We start from the raw sequence: 16,840 nt of genomic DNA on the forward strand, positions 1-16,840 counted from the left end.
CTCTTCCGCAGTCGTATTCTAAGGGCCTGCCCCTCTTCTGGCATTGTATCTGACAGTGTTTCACTGCTAGTCATCAGCTCTTCATCGACTAATGCCTCCCTCACAAGTGGATAGCCTATTTTGTCTTTGTAGTCTATTCAGAAGTTTTCTTGAAACCTGTTCACTTTGAGTGACCCTGCTGGTATTTGAAATACTCGTGACTAGCTTTCAACATCATAGCAATTGACAGGCCACCGCAATATAGGGATTCCCCCCCCCCCAAAAAAAAAACAACCCCATGGAATTATTTTTTCAAAGCTATGTATCTACGTGTTTTTTTTTTTTTTTTAACAAAACAACCTTCAAAGTACTCTCTATTGCACTCAATACATTTGTCAAATCTGTGATTCCATTCTTGGAAATACTTTTCAAAGTCATCTGTGTGGATGGCTGACAGCACCTCCCTTGTTTTTTTCCTCATCTCTTCTGTGTTGTCAAATCTCTGTCCTTTCATGTCCCTCTGCACTCTCAGAAACAAAAGAAGTCTCACAGAGCAAGCTCAGGTGAGTAAGGTGTGTGGGGCAAGAGAGGAATGCTGTTTTTGCCAAAATCTGGGGCACTGAGATGGATGTGTCAGCAGGTCCAAAAAGCAGTCCCCCATCTGCCACAAATCAGTCTTTTTGTTGCATACTGTTACACAATATTTTCAGAACCTCTAAATAGAAGGCTTGATTAACAGTCTGACCTGGTGGAACAAACTCCAAATGCACTGTAAGTTGACATTTTTGTCCGTTTGGGAAGCTGACAGATCCAGAACGAGGTTTGTCATCAATCGACATTTCATCTCTTTTGAAACGAGAAAACCACTTGTACACTTGAGTTTTTCCCATAGCCTTGTCCTTGTAAGCTGTGTTCAACATCACAACAGTTTCTGCGGCATTTTTCCCAAGCAGGAAAAACAAAATTTCACAGCCTCACGTGGTTCTCTCTAAAATCGTCCACCACAAAAAATGAGGTTTGAGTGAAACTGCTTTTATGAAAAAATTCACTGTGACCAGAGGGACCTTTCCCAGGCAACACCATTGAGTAAGTACACTGACTCAGAGCACTTTGCTCGATGCTCACCTCCTGGGGAAAATGCACACTAAGAAAGCTCCGCTCTGCCCAGCACAATTCTGGCTTTGGGGGGTACCCCCTGGTATGACAGATGGACAGTTTTTTTCTCAAAAGAAGAGCAGCTGCAAACATCCATTACTAATCAGAACATAGAATGTATGAAGTAGGAATCTAGCAAAATTGGAGGTCATCCAAAATGAAGTGGAATGCATAAAGATCAACATGCTAGGCATTGTGAACTAAAATGGGGTATTGGCCATTTTGAACTAGATAATCATATGGCTTTTTATGCCAGGAATGTTAAATGAAGAGGAATACCCTTACATACATCATCAAAAAGAATATTTCGAGGTCTATCTTGAAGTACAATGCTGTCTGTGATAGGGAAATATCTATACATCTGCAAGGAAGTTAAGTTAATACAACTATGAATCCAATTTTCATACCAACCACTAAAGCTAATAATTGAGAAAATGAATTCTACCAACGTTTTTGATATTATATTGATTAAACATACACTAAACATGCATTGATAATTATTGGCGATTAGAATGCAAAAATTGGAAACAGACGATGGAACAGTAGTTGGAAAATATGGCCTTGGTGATAGAAAGGAGCTGGAGATTGCATGATTGAATTTTGCCAGGCCAATTACTTCTTCATTGTAAATACTTCAACAGCATAAATGGTAACTGTATACATGGACTTTGCCAGACAGATTACACAGGGATCCTATTGACTCCATCTGCAGGAATAGACAGTGGAGAAGCTTTATATTAGCAGCAAAAATGAGGCCAGGGGCTCACTGGAACAGACCATCAAACGCTAACATGCAAGTTCAGGTTGACGTTGAAGAAAATTAAAACAAGTCCTCGAGAGTCAAAATTGAACCATGAGTATATCCCACCTGAGTTTCTAAAATGTTTTTAGTAGTTTTACTGGCATATAATTCACATATCATAAAATTCAAAAGTTTAATAATACATAGAAGAGTTTTACAATCATCAATCAACACAGTCAATTTTAGAACATTTTCCTCAACTTCCCCTACCATAGCTCCAAGAAATCATTAATCCAGTTACTTACTTTACAGATTTGTCTATCTTGGATTTCATATTTAGAAAAACATACAAGAACAACAAACCCAACAACAATAAAAAAGTAAAACAACTACAGTAGAAAAGAAAGCAGAAAATATTAAAACCTAGAACAAATTGAGTCAGAAGGGAGAAGAAATGATAAAGTGTTAACTTTATCCTAATACTTAATCTGCAATAATATTTCTAATGCACTCTGCCTGGTATCAAGGCTGTTCAGATCCCTGGTCTCTGGTCAAAGGAAATTCACTGGAGCCTAATCCACATGTATTTCCCCTTCACAGTTTTAAAAACAACAGCAGCAACTTTAAAATGGGTTAAAAGGGAGATCAAATGATAGAATATTACATTGTAACCTAATTACATCTTCTATCCTCACCTTTACAATGCTCTATGTCTGAAACAAGGCTGTTCACACCCCTCAGCTATGGTCAGAGGGGATTCACCAGAGGCTTCATCCGTGTGTGGCGCCTGCAAATGGATTTGGGGCTTCCACAGCCATCCATGGCCTTCTGAAAGCCAGGTGTACACAATTTAACCTCTGATATCATTCCTTCCTTCACATTTGGATATAATGTACAGTCCTTGGATCATACCTGCTGAATGCTTCCTCCAAGCAGACTTAGTTATGTCTTGCTCAGATAGCCGTCAGGAGTTAATGTCAGCGAGCATCGACGATAAGCTCCATATGCACCAGTTGTACACCTTAGCTACCAAGAGTGCAAAAAATGTAGAAGTTATCTGTCTCTCACTGCCATCCAGTAGATGCTGACTCATAGTCACAGGTTTATAACTTCCCTGTCAGTTTCTGAGACTCTAATTCTTTATGGGAGTAGAAAGCCCCATCTTTCTCCCTTAGAGTGGTTGGTGGCTTCAAACTGCTGGCCTTGTCAGTAGCAGCCCAATGCATAACCACTACACGATCAGGGCTCCTTGAAGATGTCCATAGAGGTCTCCTCTGACTTAAAGAGATGTGTCAGTGCTACTATTTGCTAGGATCATGCTAAAGCTTTGAAGGGGTAGCACTGAGGAAGAAGAAAAGTGGCTCTGTCTGTCGTCGTCCAGAGTACAGGATAATACTCAACCGATGGTAGCTGCAAAACTGTCGGTTTTGTCTTATTAGAAGCATCTTTTAGTAAGCAGTCTATCTTGAGTTTCTTGTCCCTGAAAGCATTGGGATTATATTCATTCATAAGAAAATCAATGTGCCCAGACCATGCTGGATCTCGAATATATTACTTCAGGAGTCATCTATTTGCAGTCCATGGAAGTATTTCAGCAAACATTCATAAAAATAATTTTGGCATACATCAGAGCTTGTCTCCGGATAAAGTCTCTGGTCTTTTCAAAATTCTTTGATTTTGTTGTACACATCAATTCAGTTTTATTCTGTTTGAGACTAAGAAACTTGTCTCTTGATGTCTTTACAACCTCCTACCATCCATAATTTTTTTAAAGTGTTTTCCACTTTTTGATCTATCATGAAAACCCTAGGGGAGAAACAGAAGACTTATTAATTCCTTTTGACAGATGAAGAAATTGTGATACAGAGATGGGAATTTCTCAGCTGAGACCACTAAGGTGGTTCTTTCTGAACCTGGTTCTTTATTTTATTTTTAATACTTTTATTGAAAGTTCTTACCACTGTTATCACAATCCGTACATCTACCCATTGTGTCAAGCACAGTTGTACATTTGTTGTCCTCATCATTCTCAAAACATTTGCTTTCTACTTGAGCCCTTGGTATCAGCTCCTTATTTTCCCCCTCCCTCCACGCGCCCCGTCCCTCATGAACCCTTGATTTATAAATTATTATTTTGTCATGTCTTACACTGTCTGGCATTGCCTTTCACCCACTTTTCTGTTGTCTTCCCCTAGGAAGGAGGTTATATGTAGATCCTTGTAATCTGTTCCCTCTTTCTAACCCACCCTACCGGTATCACTACTCTCACCACTGGTCCTGAAGGGATCATCTGTCTTGAATTGCCTGTGTTTCTAGTTGCTATCTGTACCAGTGTACATCCTCTGGTCTAACTGGATTTGTATGGTAGAATTAGGATCCTGATAGTGGGAGGGGAGTGGGGAAAGAAGTATTTAAGAACTAGAGGAAAGTTGTATGTTTCATCATTGCTACACTGCACCCTGACTGGCCCGTGGCCTTTCTGTAAGTGGATGTCAAGGTGCCTACAGACAGGCTTTGGGTCCCCAATCTGCACTAACCCTCATTCACAATGATAGGACTTTTTGTTTGTTGATACCTGATACCTTCGATACCTCATAATCACACAGGCTGCTGTGCTTCTTCCATGTGGGCTTTGTTGCTTCTCAGCTAGACGACTGCTTGTTTACCTTCAAGCCTTTAAGACCCCAGAAGCTCACCATCAGCTTTCTTCACCACATTGACTTGTACACCCATTTGTCTTCAGCAGTCATGTGGGGAAGGTGAGCATCATGGAATGCCAGTTTAATAGAACAAAGTGTTCTTTCATTGAGATAGTACTTGAGTAGAGCCCCAATGTCCATCTGCTACCTTAATACTAAACCTAAAAATATATGCACATAGATCTATTTCCGCATCCTCATATATAAATATATTTACGTAGGTACATTCCTGTATTTAGACCTCTATAAATGGCCTTTGCCTCCTACTTCTTTCCTCTATTTCCTTTTACTTCCCTCTTGTCCCACTATCATGCTCAGCCTTCATTTGGGTTTCAGTAATTCCTCTTGGTTACATTGCCCTTGCTCAATCCCTACCCAGGCCTCTTATACCCTCCTCACCGCTGATTTTGGATCACTTGTTGTTCCCTGTCCCTGGGTTGGTTAACACCACTTCCTTTCCCTCACCTCCCCCTCTCCCATGTCCCCCCGGAACCATCGGTCCCCTTGTTTTCTCCTCCAGATTGTTTAATCTGCCTGTCTTATCTAGATAGACCTGTAGAGATAATAATATGGACAAAAAAACAAGGCAGAGCAAAACAGAGCAACAAAACAACAACAAAACCAGTGACAACAAGAAGGAAAGCCTGTAAATAGTTTAAGATCTGTTTGTTGACCGTTAGGAGTGTTGAGGTGTCACGCCCTGTCCCCAAAGTCTATTTTTGGTACTCCCTCAGGGCTTCCTTGCTCTGCTCCCCTTGCTGTTCTGTTGCACACCCTTAGTGTTTTGCCTCGGTGTGGTGGAGTCAGACTGGATGCAGTTCCCACACTGTGTCTCCAGTGTTGTCCCCTGCAGGGCTATGGGTCAGAGAGGGATGTCGTGTCTCATAGTGGGGGCGGCCATATGGTCCTCTAGATGCACTGGCTGCTCTGAGTGGGGGTATTGTCCTCAAGGCTTGGTGGGCCAGGATGTGCGCCACTCTCTCTTCCTCCCCCTTCACTTGCTCCCGTGTGCTCTGATGAGACATGTCCCTCTCCCTGAGCTGTAGCTTCAGTGCTGTCCTCTGAAGTAAATTCTTTTGCGGGGAGGGGTGGCTGTTCACGCAGTTGGGATTGGGGCCAGTCCCTCACTGAATCACTGAACCTGGTTCTTACAGAGTCTACATCCAAGATAAAGCTTCATGCAAGGTGAACCTTTAGAGCAGTGGTTCTCAACCTTCCTAATGCCATGACCCTTTAGTACAGTTCCTCATGTTGTGGCCCCCAAACCATAAATTTTTTTTCATTGCTACTCCATAACTAATTTTGCTGCTGTTATGAATTGGGTGACCCCTGTGAAAGGGTTGTTTGATCCCCCAAAGGGGTCGTGACCCACAGGTTGAGAACCGCTGCGTTAGCTGCTGTAGCTGGCTGGCTACTCCTATAATGGCTCCAGAGGGCATTTATTTGAATATATATATATATATATATATATATATATATATATATATATATATATATATATATATATATATATATATATATACTCGTGAAAAATTTAAGCATATAGAAAAGTTGAAAATGTTGTACAGGCATACCCTTGTACCTGCCACCTAGGTCCTACAATTAGCTCTTTATATGTTTAATCATAGATCCATGATTCATCCCACTGGATTCTTCTACAGTTCATCTCCTTTGCCCTGGGTGATCTCATAAAGCCATCATTTATGTTGTTTTGATGGCCCCTCTCCATTCTTACATTGGGAATTTGTTGGAAAACTTTGGCTGCAGGCTACATTTGTATTTGGTTTTCTTTCTGAGTCCTTCCTCTCTTCTATGGGCTGACTTTGACTCACAATCGTGAGAAAAGTTATTCTGCTCTCAGAGGAAACTTTTTGCTACTACTGGCAAGGGAATTACCTACTTGGTACCAATCCTCAGGACCAGAAATGCCAACCTTAGATTTAAAAAATTCCATCTGTATTATCTAGTTACTGAACATTCTTAGGTCCTAAGGGAGGCTGTTTACCTGTGGATTATGGTGGTGAAGTCATCATTGGGTTAGTTCAAAGTTCAAGTTGTCCAGATTATTTAAGCGTAACAATCCCTGGTCTGTCAGGGAGATTAGGAAGACTGAGACAAGACTTCAACCCTAGTATCAGCACATACTCTCAGTGCTCCTGTTACTCATTTATTGGTGTCATAAATATCCATGAATAATTATGGCTATAACTTTCTCTGTAAATTACTTTACCCTTTCAGTGAGAGGTTGAAACAGGCCTGAATTCTTGACAGTGCCCCTGACATCTTCTGGGACCTCTTTCTTGCTCTGGGAAAGATGTCAGTTGTTTCTTCCATTGGGGTAGGAGGAAATAGCAGGTTCCCTACCACCTCTAATTCCAAAAGCCAAACGTAGTTCCTGTAGATCAGATAGTCCTATTCTATCCCCAAATGCCTATCCTCGAGGGTGTGTCCTTCTAGCCCCTAATGTGCACAGTATCCTGCAGCTGTCAGACTTGGGAATGTATCTAGTTCCAGACTGAGAGGATATCCTTGGAATGCATGGCCACTTTACCACCACACCATCTCTTACTTGTCTCACTCCTTCTGTTTGACTTTCAGGGTCGAGCATGCACGCATGCATGCCAAGCACCGTGGCCATGAAGCCATGCATGCTGAGATGGTCCTCATCCTTATCGCTACCTTGGTGGTGGCCCAGCTGCTCCTGGTACAGTGGAAGCAGAGGCACCCCCGCTCCTACAATGTAAGCCACTTTGCTTCTCACTTCCTTGTTAATTAAGCATCAAGATATCCTTTCTAAGTGTTTTGGGGCCCAACCTAACCCAGACCGCATGTAAGCAGAGAATAGATAAGAAGCAACAAAGCCCACATGGAAGAAGCACAGCAACCTGTGTGATCACGAGGTACCGAAGGGATCAGTTATCAGGCATCACAGAACAAAAAATAATGTCATTGTGTGCTCACCTCCATGATACGATAGCTGAAAACAAATGGGTGCATAAGCAAATGTGGAGAAGAAAGCTGATGGTGCCCGGCTATAAAAATAATATAGCGTTTGGGGTCTTAAAGGCTTGAAGGTAAACAAGCGGCCATCTAGCTCAGAAGCAACAAATCCCACATGGAGGAAGCACACCAGCCTGTGAAATCATGAGGTGTCGTAAGTAACTTTCAAGAGAGGGACTCTCACCAAATGTTAAGCTGTGACCTGAAGGCAGATGAAAAAGATCAGTGGAACAGAACGAAGAACTCTAAGACAGATCCATGTGTAATGAGAACTTAATATACAATAAAATTATAGCCACCAATCAATGAAAAAGGTTTTCATAATTAAAGAGATTTTGTTGAGAAAACTGGTTTACCATGTAGTAAAAATTTAAAACTAAAGTTTTACATAACAGTACATATAAGAAAGATGATGGATTAAAGACCTAATTATGACAGATAAAATCATATTTAATTGAAATATATACATAGGCTAATAAGCTAGAGATGTGACCAATTAAATTACATTAAAAGTATGGATTTTTTGTTTTTTAAAGGACGCTATAGGTAATTTAACTGATAACAGAATAGAAGATAGGGGTAGTGATTATGGAACTCCTTCAAATCAGTATTACCACTCCTAAAATGAATAAGCAAAGCTGAAAAAGAATGTATACCTTTGGGCTATAATGGTGGAGAGTATTGACCATGACATTAACTCCCAGAAGAGTCAACACATCTGTCATGGGAGTGGGATAGCCAGAGTGGCCTTCCGAGTGGGAATGGTCAGGCTTTATCTCACATACTTTAGACATGTTACCAGGAGGGACCAGTCTCTGGAGAAAGGGTCAGCATGTTTGGTAGAGGGTCAGCCAAAAAGCAAAGCAAAGCAGAACACCTTCAGTGAGAGGGATTGACAGGGCGGTTGCAGCATGGAGCTGAAACGTAGTGAGCATTGTGAGGGTGGTGTAGGGCAAAGTGGTTCATTGTTTCTGTACAGCAAGTCGCTGTGACTCACAACTGGTTCCACAGCACCTAACAACTATACAAGAGTGAAGTAGCTCCAGTAGGAAAATGGGCAAAAGATAAGGATTGGCGGTTTGTAGAAAAGGGCGTCCTGAAGACCATCAAACGTGAAGAGGTGGTGAAAGCCACTAATAAAGAAAGGCACATTGACACAGCCATGACAACTTTTCACGATTAGATTATCAAAAAACGAGAAAATTATATCATACCAAGTATTGGTAGGAATCATGGGCCTTCGTGGACTCTGGAACAGACTGATGTGTGCAGAACCCTGAGTCAGCATGTACACATACCCTGGGGACATTTAGAGTGATAACCCCTGAAGGGCGTGTTGTCATGTTGATTGTGGCAGTGAGGTGGTGGGGGCAATGGGACGGCTAGCTGAGAGAGTAAATAGATAAGACAGAGTGAACGCATATCATGATTTGGAGTTGCAGATGAAAGCTCAGGGGGATGGTAACAGCGTCCTACTGAGTACAAAGTACATAGTACTAGAAACAACAGAAAGATACATAACAATACCATTACATTTAAATTCCGTCACAGAAAGACATACAAAACTATACATGGTAAGCACGTTAGAATGCCTATAGGAAGAGGAATGATGGGTGGGATCAAAACAGAATGGCTCTCCAGGGAGCATTGTGTAGACTCTGGATTGTTGAGCAGTGGAAACATGAACTCTGTGAGATTAGCCATCTGAGCTAAACAAAACAAAAAATTGCTGCTTGCAGCATGCCAAGATATGATGGAATTAATTGACAAGGCTCTGTTTTTTTCCCAAACTGAATGGAGTTTTCTGTTCTTCACTAGTGCAGGTTGGCAGCCCAGGCTCTTAGAAGGCGCCCGTGATCACAAGTGGGAAAAATCAGTAGCTCTGTTCTCAGACCAGGGTTTCTCAGCAGTCTAACCATTGATACTTGATGGGAAGAAACCAAACCCGCTGTCACGAGTTCTGACTCATAGCCACTGCTAGATAGGGTTTCCAGGGCTGTAAATCTGTACAGGAGCAGGTAGCCTCTCTCTTCTCTCTCAGCAGTTTGTGTTTGAACCCCTCACTTGAAGCTTAGTAGCCCAACACTTACCTGACAGTGATATTTAACGCGGTCTAATCGGTTTTGTGGGAGATTGTCTTGGGCATCGTAGCATCTCCCTAGAGGAGAACCACTGCCGCAGACTCAGAACAGCCTGGGTGCTTCGCTGTTGAAAGCGTCAAACTTCTAACTTCCTGGGTTCCAGTTAAGAGAGCCAGTTTAGATTAACTGCCATGTGGAGGAAGAGAACCTACTGTTTTTCTGTATCTAAATATCAGATTTGGGCAGTTGCTGGGTTACAAAGGTCCAGTTTAACTTACAACTGGTAATTATGAGCCCTGTATTTGGAATTTGAGGTATATATAATGATTCATATTAGTAACTGAACACTACATTGTGGTGCATATGAAAACATCGTTTTTATGAATATCATTTATGTTAAAGATATTTTGGTTGATCAGAGGTGTCTGACTACTTTAACCATAGGGGGAAACAGAATTATTATCAGCATCACCTGCCTAAGGGTGATTCCTCTGAGGCAGAGGTCAGACAAAACTACTCTTGCCAACCTTTTTTCCCCAGTTCTGAAACCAGTCATTGCTGTCTACAGCTACATCTCTTCTGGGTTCCATAATTCGTAGCAATAGCCACACAGAACTCACAGACAAAACTTATAACTACGGGGTTTATAAGGAAATCCTCAGGTTACAATCCAGGATCAGAAACCACTCAGGATGCGGGTCATTGTTAGGACAGTCTTTCTCAACTGTGCCCAGGTCTTTGGCCTTTCAGCAGTCCCTTACTCTCTGCCCTGCCCAGGCAAGTGTTTCAGAGCTCGTTAGTTCATCCAGTAAATGCCCAGAGACCCCCGCACTCCGCCAGTAAGCCTCTTACCGAAAGAAGCTCGGCTTTTTCTGGGAAGCCTAGCATGGCAGTTTCTGTCGGGCTCCTGGTTGTGCTGATTACTGCCACCGTTTCTACTTTACAGCTCTCGCTCGGTATTGTTATGTATCAGTGGGGTCTAATGAGGGCCCCACTGCAGAGGCCCCCTTCTACTGCCTTCTTGTCTTTCTGGATTATTGTGAGATTCTCCTTTCTGTCTATGGGTTGGCACATTTTAAGCTTAGCAGATGACAAAACTGTCCAGTCCCCCTCATTAGGGTTTCTTATACCTTGTTCCATTCCCACAAAAATGTCATGTACCTAATTTACATGTCAGGCCACAGCCCTTTAAGTGCATAGTCCCACCCAGTCTTTTGGTGGGAGTTAGACGATGGCTAGAAGGGCCATGTTAGGTAGTCCACTGCACCACATATACGCACTGTTAAACTTAGACACAAACTCAACTTAAAGACAGACTTAGGAACAGAACGCGTCTGTGACCCAAGGACTGTGGTACTGTTCTTACTCTTTTCAGTAACAATAGCAATACTAATACCTCACACTATTCATAGTTTTAATTTCTTGTTGTTTTACTTATTTGAACTCTACTGGGATTGGGTAAAGGTTTTTGTTGATGTTTTAAAAGATTCTTTTCTCTAGCGCCATCTCGTTAGAGCTTCACAATAGCTTTCCATAACGGGTGGGGACGTCTCTTCATTTTGCAGATGAGGACAGTACTGTCAGCTTCTACCATGGTCATTTTTGTTTTTAATTCTCCCCAATTCTCTTTTCATGGTTTTGCCCAAGCCCTTCCCTTGACTCTTAATTTCATATCCGCCCTCTTTTACTCTCAGCATCATCCTGCCTCCTCATCCTCTCCAGAGTTTCTCCACAAGCTCAACAAGTGGAGGGCTCGGGAAAGACAAGATCTGGATTGGAAATCTGACCCAGGTCACAGTTCCTGGCCCCTCTTTAGTTCCATTTTCTTTTTTTAATTATTGTGAAATATTTATTTCTAATTAAAAATAAATGAAATTTTGTCTTGAAGCATGGTGTAGCATGGGTAACAGTCTTCATGCTGGGTACTCCTATGTAGGCATATCTGCATATGGGCAGACCCACCTGGAGACAGAGGAGCAGTGTCTCAGTTTCTTTTTTATTTTTTTTTATTTTAACAATTTATTGGGGCTGATACAATTCTTTTCACAGTTCATACATATACATACATCAATTGTATAAAGCACATCTGTACAGTCTTTGCCCTAATCATTTTTTTTCTCTTTTCTTCTTTTACATTTTATTAGGGACTCAAACAACTCTTACCACAATCCATACATATACATACATCAATTGTATAAAGCACATCCATACATTCCCTGCCCCAATCATTCTCAAGGCATTTGCTCTCCACTTTAGTTCCATTTTCATCAACTATTCAGGTAGTCTAACCATGCGTACTCCTTAGCTCCCTCAGGGATGTTAGGGGAAGAAATAAGTTTATGCCTAGAAAAGTATCTATCCTATTTTTAAAAGATCTCCAAGGAGAAACGCTTTCATCATCTCGTTACTAAAGATGGGATCTTTTTAAGCTTCTGTCCCTGAATTGCTCTTCCCTCTTGGAGTGGATGAGGGTGGCTAACTCTCCTACCTGGAAACCTTTTAAAAGTAAAACAGGTTTTTCTCAGGCCAAGACATTAAGAGTGTGTACTAGAATATGTCCAGAGAATGCTGACTGAGATGGCAAGGCGTTAGTTATCATCTATGTCCTATGAGGAAGAAAACCTTTGACCCTTGGAATATAATAACCTCATTGTGATGTGTATTTCAGCCTCTTCTGACCCTTCCCCCTCTCTCCAGCCTCTTCTTTCACCCTCTTCCATGCACTGCTTATACTTTCTGGCTTCTTCCTCCCATCCTGGAACACACGTCAAGATGGTGGTCCCCCCCGACCCCTGCTCGCTCAATATCTCTAGCATTGTTTCTGTCACCAGGCCCCCACTTTCCAATTCAGGGTTCTTTGTTTCTAGCTTTCTCCTTGAACCTATGAGGCCATCAACAGAGAGATCAGAAGTTGCTTCTTTCAGGAAGTCTTCCCTGGTTCCTCCATGAAGTTTCTCTCCACTACAAAAAAGGACTTAAACTCTTACTTTCTTGGTTGGCCACCTGAGCTTAATCCATTGTTAACACTTATCATGCAGCATTGTTGAGAGGTTAATGCTGAGACACTGCATGGAGGAGACAGGATTGAGACAAAGAAGGTGAGGTTAAGAGCGGCTTTCTTAGGGGAGGGAAAGAGCTCCCTAGAGGGAAGTGAGAGCAGAGAAAGGGGCAGGGGCATCTTGAGCCCTCGGGCGGTTCCGAGACCCAACGAGTTCGGTGAGGCTGTGGGAGATATATAGGGCTCGAGCTAAGGAAGTATATGTTGACAGAAGGGAGATTTTTTTATTGCTCGAAGCTGCAGAGCCTTGAGTCAGGATGGGACCCGTGGGAAGTCATCTTGTTGTTTGCAAACCTTTCTGAAGTGCTGAGAAAGGGCCCGGGAAGACAAATTGCTTCCCGAGGTGCTGGGGAAGGAGCTATACAAACCCGGCCTGGAGAGAGAAGCTCTTTGGAGTGTTGGGGCAGGGGTTGCATAGTTCCATAGGTCATCCATCCTCCGGAGAGGCTGCGAACGCTGTGAGGTTTCATCTTCCTGAGGAGCTGGAGAGGAGGTGGGTGCTGTCCAGTCTGGACCCGGCCCAAATAATAATAGTAATTTCTCCTGAAGTTGTAGAGGAGGCTTTATTTTTCATTTCTGACTGATCAGTGGCATGGGCCAGTGTTAATGACTGCTTGATCGCCACTTCACCTGGAGAGGAGAAAGCTTAGGGAAGAAGACATAATTGTAGCCTAGGGAAGCAGCCCTGAAGCAGGGACTAAATATACTCTGTGCCTTTCTCAAGGATGGGAGGAGGACTTCGAGGTACAAGGGACACAAAGGCCAGCTTTTCGGGCCAGCATCAGGGAGGAACTGTCTAACATATCTAACAGGAATGGGATGGCCTGCCTCAATAGGTAAGGACCTCATGCCAGGGGTGTGGTAGAATGGAATTGCCAACCATTTCTACCATACAGACTATTCCAGGAATGTGCCTTACCTGATTACAGTGAATATATCTGTTTACTGGGTCTCTTGATAACTTTCAGTAACTGAAGGTAACAGCCATATCTCCTGTGTTCCTGTGTTCTCTTTCAGGCCTAGTGTTTTCAGCTGCTCTTTACATCATTGTATCCCCAGACCCTTCTGCATCCTGGCTGTATTCTTAAAGTCGCCTCAGTTTGCCGCAGGTGTTTTCCGGTTGTTGGGTTTGTTTGTGTGTTGGTTTGTTAACAGCAGCAGCCCAGGTTGTCAGATCTCCTGGCAGTTTGTGATCAGCGAACCCTCTAGATCTGTTTCATGTGAGCTGCTATTTAGGCCACTCCTTCCTCATCCTATGCTCCTTGGCTAGTTCATCATGTGGTTTGGGGTTGAAGTGCAGTTTATTGGTTTACAGAATGTTAGGCTGGAAGAGCCTTAGAAACAGGTTTTAATCTGTTTTGGGTCTTGCTGCTTCTGTGTTTATATTCACTGCCTTGTGCGAGGAGGGCCTGCCCTTTCCCCCCAGTTTTTGTGTTTGTTATTCCCAGTGTGATAGCTACGTTCTTTTTATTTTTTATCCAAATCATTCCTGAAAATACTGACCAGAGCATGAATCACATCTCAGACATCCCATTTAGTTGATCTCTGCCTACATGTTAGCATTTTTCTGAATAGTGATGCTGATTGTTCTATTAGTGTCGATCTCCTGCCTTGTTCTACTTCCTGGACGTGCTTTTCATTTAATCCAAAATACTTCTCAGCCAAGCATGGTGGATGACCCCTGCCCTACAGCACAGGCGGTGCAGGAGTGGTAAGAGGAGAACCATAAAAGTTAGAAGGGCAGAATGGCATGGCAGCTGGTGCACAGAGGAGGTAATCTGGGCTCTTTTCTGACGGGTCTCTTGAGTTACAGCTCCTCGGGGTGAAAGGGATCTGGAGGGTGTCTAGGCCACCTTCTCATGGATTAGAAGTACTAATTGTCAGGTGTTGATTCTGTTTCTGTTTCTGTCAACACACCTTCCAGTAAGCTCTCAACTGGAAAAGGAAACTGCTGAAATGTAGTATCACCATCACAGTGTAGAAGGGGAGATGTTGCTGTTCTTACCTTCCATCTGATCAGAAAGGCTGGGGTAGTCCTTCACGTGGTCGCCGACTGAATCAGTGGGTTGTTTTCAGGTTAGTCTTTACTTCACCTTCATGCTCTCAGACTCAGGGAACTCTCCTCTGCTTGGCCATGTCTAACCCTTCTACAGACCTCTGCCTCTCCCGGGAATCTCCCCTGATAGCCCTGCCCACACTGCACCGTCTCTCCTCTGAATGCCTGTACTTAATGCTTTACTTGGCTATTTTATGTGTTTACGCCTTGTCATCCCACGTCCTGGAAGAGTTAAGGTTTCCCAATATTCTGAGCCTACTACATCAAATTCATCAACAAAATATAAGTGCTGCCACTAGATGGCACCAGTGTCCTTGTCTTTGTTCTGAGAATCATCAGCAATTTATGGCCAAGTTAGCCCTTAAAAATGTCTACCTTCCCGACACAACGGCTGGAGCCAAAGTGGGTGAACAAGTAAATGTGGTGAAGAAAGCTGATGGTGCCCGGCTATCAAAAGAGATAGTGACTGGGGTCTTAAAGGCTTGAAGATAAACAAGCGGCCATCTAGCTCAGAAGCAACAAAGTCCACATGGAAGAACACACCAGCCTGTGTGATCGAGTGGTCCCAAAGGGATCAGTTACCAGGCATCAAAGAACAAAAAATCATATCATTGACTGCACACCTCCATGATAGGATCGCTGAAGACAAATGGGTGCATAAGCAAATGTGGTGAAGAAAGCTGATGGTGCCCGGCTATCAAAAGAGATAGTGTCTGGGGTCTTAAAGGCTTGAAGGTGAACAAGCGGCCATCTAGCTCAGAAACAAAAAAGCCCACATGGAAGAAGCACACCGGCCAGTGCGATCACGAGGTGCCAAGGGACCAGGTATAAGGCATCATGCAAAAAAAAACAACTACAATATAAGTGTGTGTATATATGTGTATATGTATATATATACCATATTAAATGAAGGGGGAAGTGCAGAGTGGAGACCCAAGGCCCAAGTGTCGGCCAATGGAGATCCCCTCATAGAGGGGTTTAGGAGAGGAGATGGGTTAATTAGGGTGCGAGGTAGTACCGATGAAGAACACAGCTTTCCCCAGATCCTGGATGCTTCCTCCCCCCAACTACCATGATCCGAATTCTACCTTGCAGGCCTGGATAGGACAGAGGCTGTACACTGGTACATATGAGAGCTGGAGGTACAGGGAATCCAGGGTGGATGATACCTTCAGGACCAAGGGTGTGAGGGACGATGCTGGGAGAGTGGAGGGTGAGTGGGTTGGAAAGGGGGAACTGATTACAAGGATCCACATGTGACCTCTTCCCTGGGAGAGGGACAGCAGAGAAGGGGGGAAGGGAGACTCCGGATAGGGCAAGATATGACAAAATAACGAGGTATAAATTACCAAGGGCATATGGGGGAGGGGGGAATGGGGAGGGAGGGGAAAAAAAAAAAGAGGACCCGATGCAAGGGGCTTAAGTGGAGAGCAAATGCCTTGAGAATGATTGGGGCAGGGAATGTATGGATGTGCTTTATACAATTGATGTATGTATATGTATGGATGGTGATAAGAGTTGTATGGGTCCCTAATAAAATGTAAAAAAAGAAAGGAGAAAAAAATGATTAGGGCAAAGACTGTACAGATGTGCTTTATACAATTGATGTATGTATATGTATGAACTGTGATAAGAATTGTATGAGCCCCTAATAAATTGTTAAAATTTAAAAATATAAATAAATAAATAAAAGAAAGTAAAAAAAAAAAAAATGTCTACCTTCCTTCCTTAGCCAGAAAGAGAGTTAAGTGTTGGTGGAAGCTAAAACATGGATGGAACTTGAAGACATTATGCTGAGTTCCAGTCACAAAAGGACACTAGTGTGTGACCTCACTTCCATAAGAAGACAAGAACAGGCAAATGTAGAGAGCAACCTTTATTGGTGGAGAATTATTGTTGATGAACTTCTGTTTCAAATGCACAAAACTCTTCAGATTTAGAAACAGAAGTGTTGAGTAATCACAAGTTGTCTTGTCCCAGTGTTTCCTGACTCTTCCCCAACCACCCTGCTTTCACAGACTAGTCACTCCAAACCTGGTTTGTTTTTTAGATCATTTCATTGGAGGCTCT

General features: G+C 42.8%; 1 protein-coding gene across 3 annotated transcripts in view; it reads left to right on the forward strand.

Moving 5' to 3' along the window:
- Positions 1–16,840, forward strand: part of RNF121 (ring finger protein 121) — a 78,544-nt gene that overhangs the window by 41,238 nt on the left and 20,466 nt on the right. For all 3 annotated transcript variants that reach the window (XM_075546205.1, XM_075546203.1, XM_075546204.1), the window contains exon 3: positions 7,174–7,315. In XM_075546205.1, the coding sequence (XP_075402320.1) occupies positions 7,174–7,315 (142 nt within the window). The remainder of the gene's footprint in view (positions 1–7,173; positions 7,316–16,840) is intronic.

This window comes from Tenrec ecaudatus, chromosome 4, assembly GCF_050624435.1.
Source record: "Tenrec ecaudatus isolate mTenEca1 chromosome 4, mTenEca1.hap1, whole genome shotgun sequence".
Classification (NCBI taxonomy): Eukaryota; Metazoa; Chordata; class Mammalia; order Afrosoricida; family Tenrecidae; genus Tenrec; species Tenrec ecaudatus.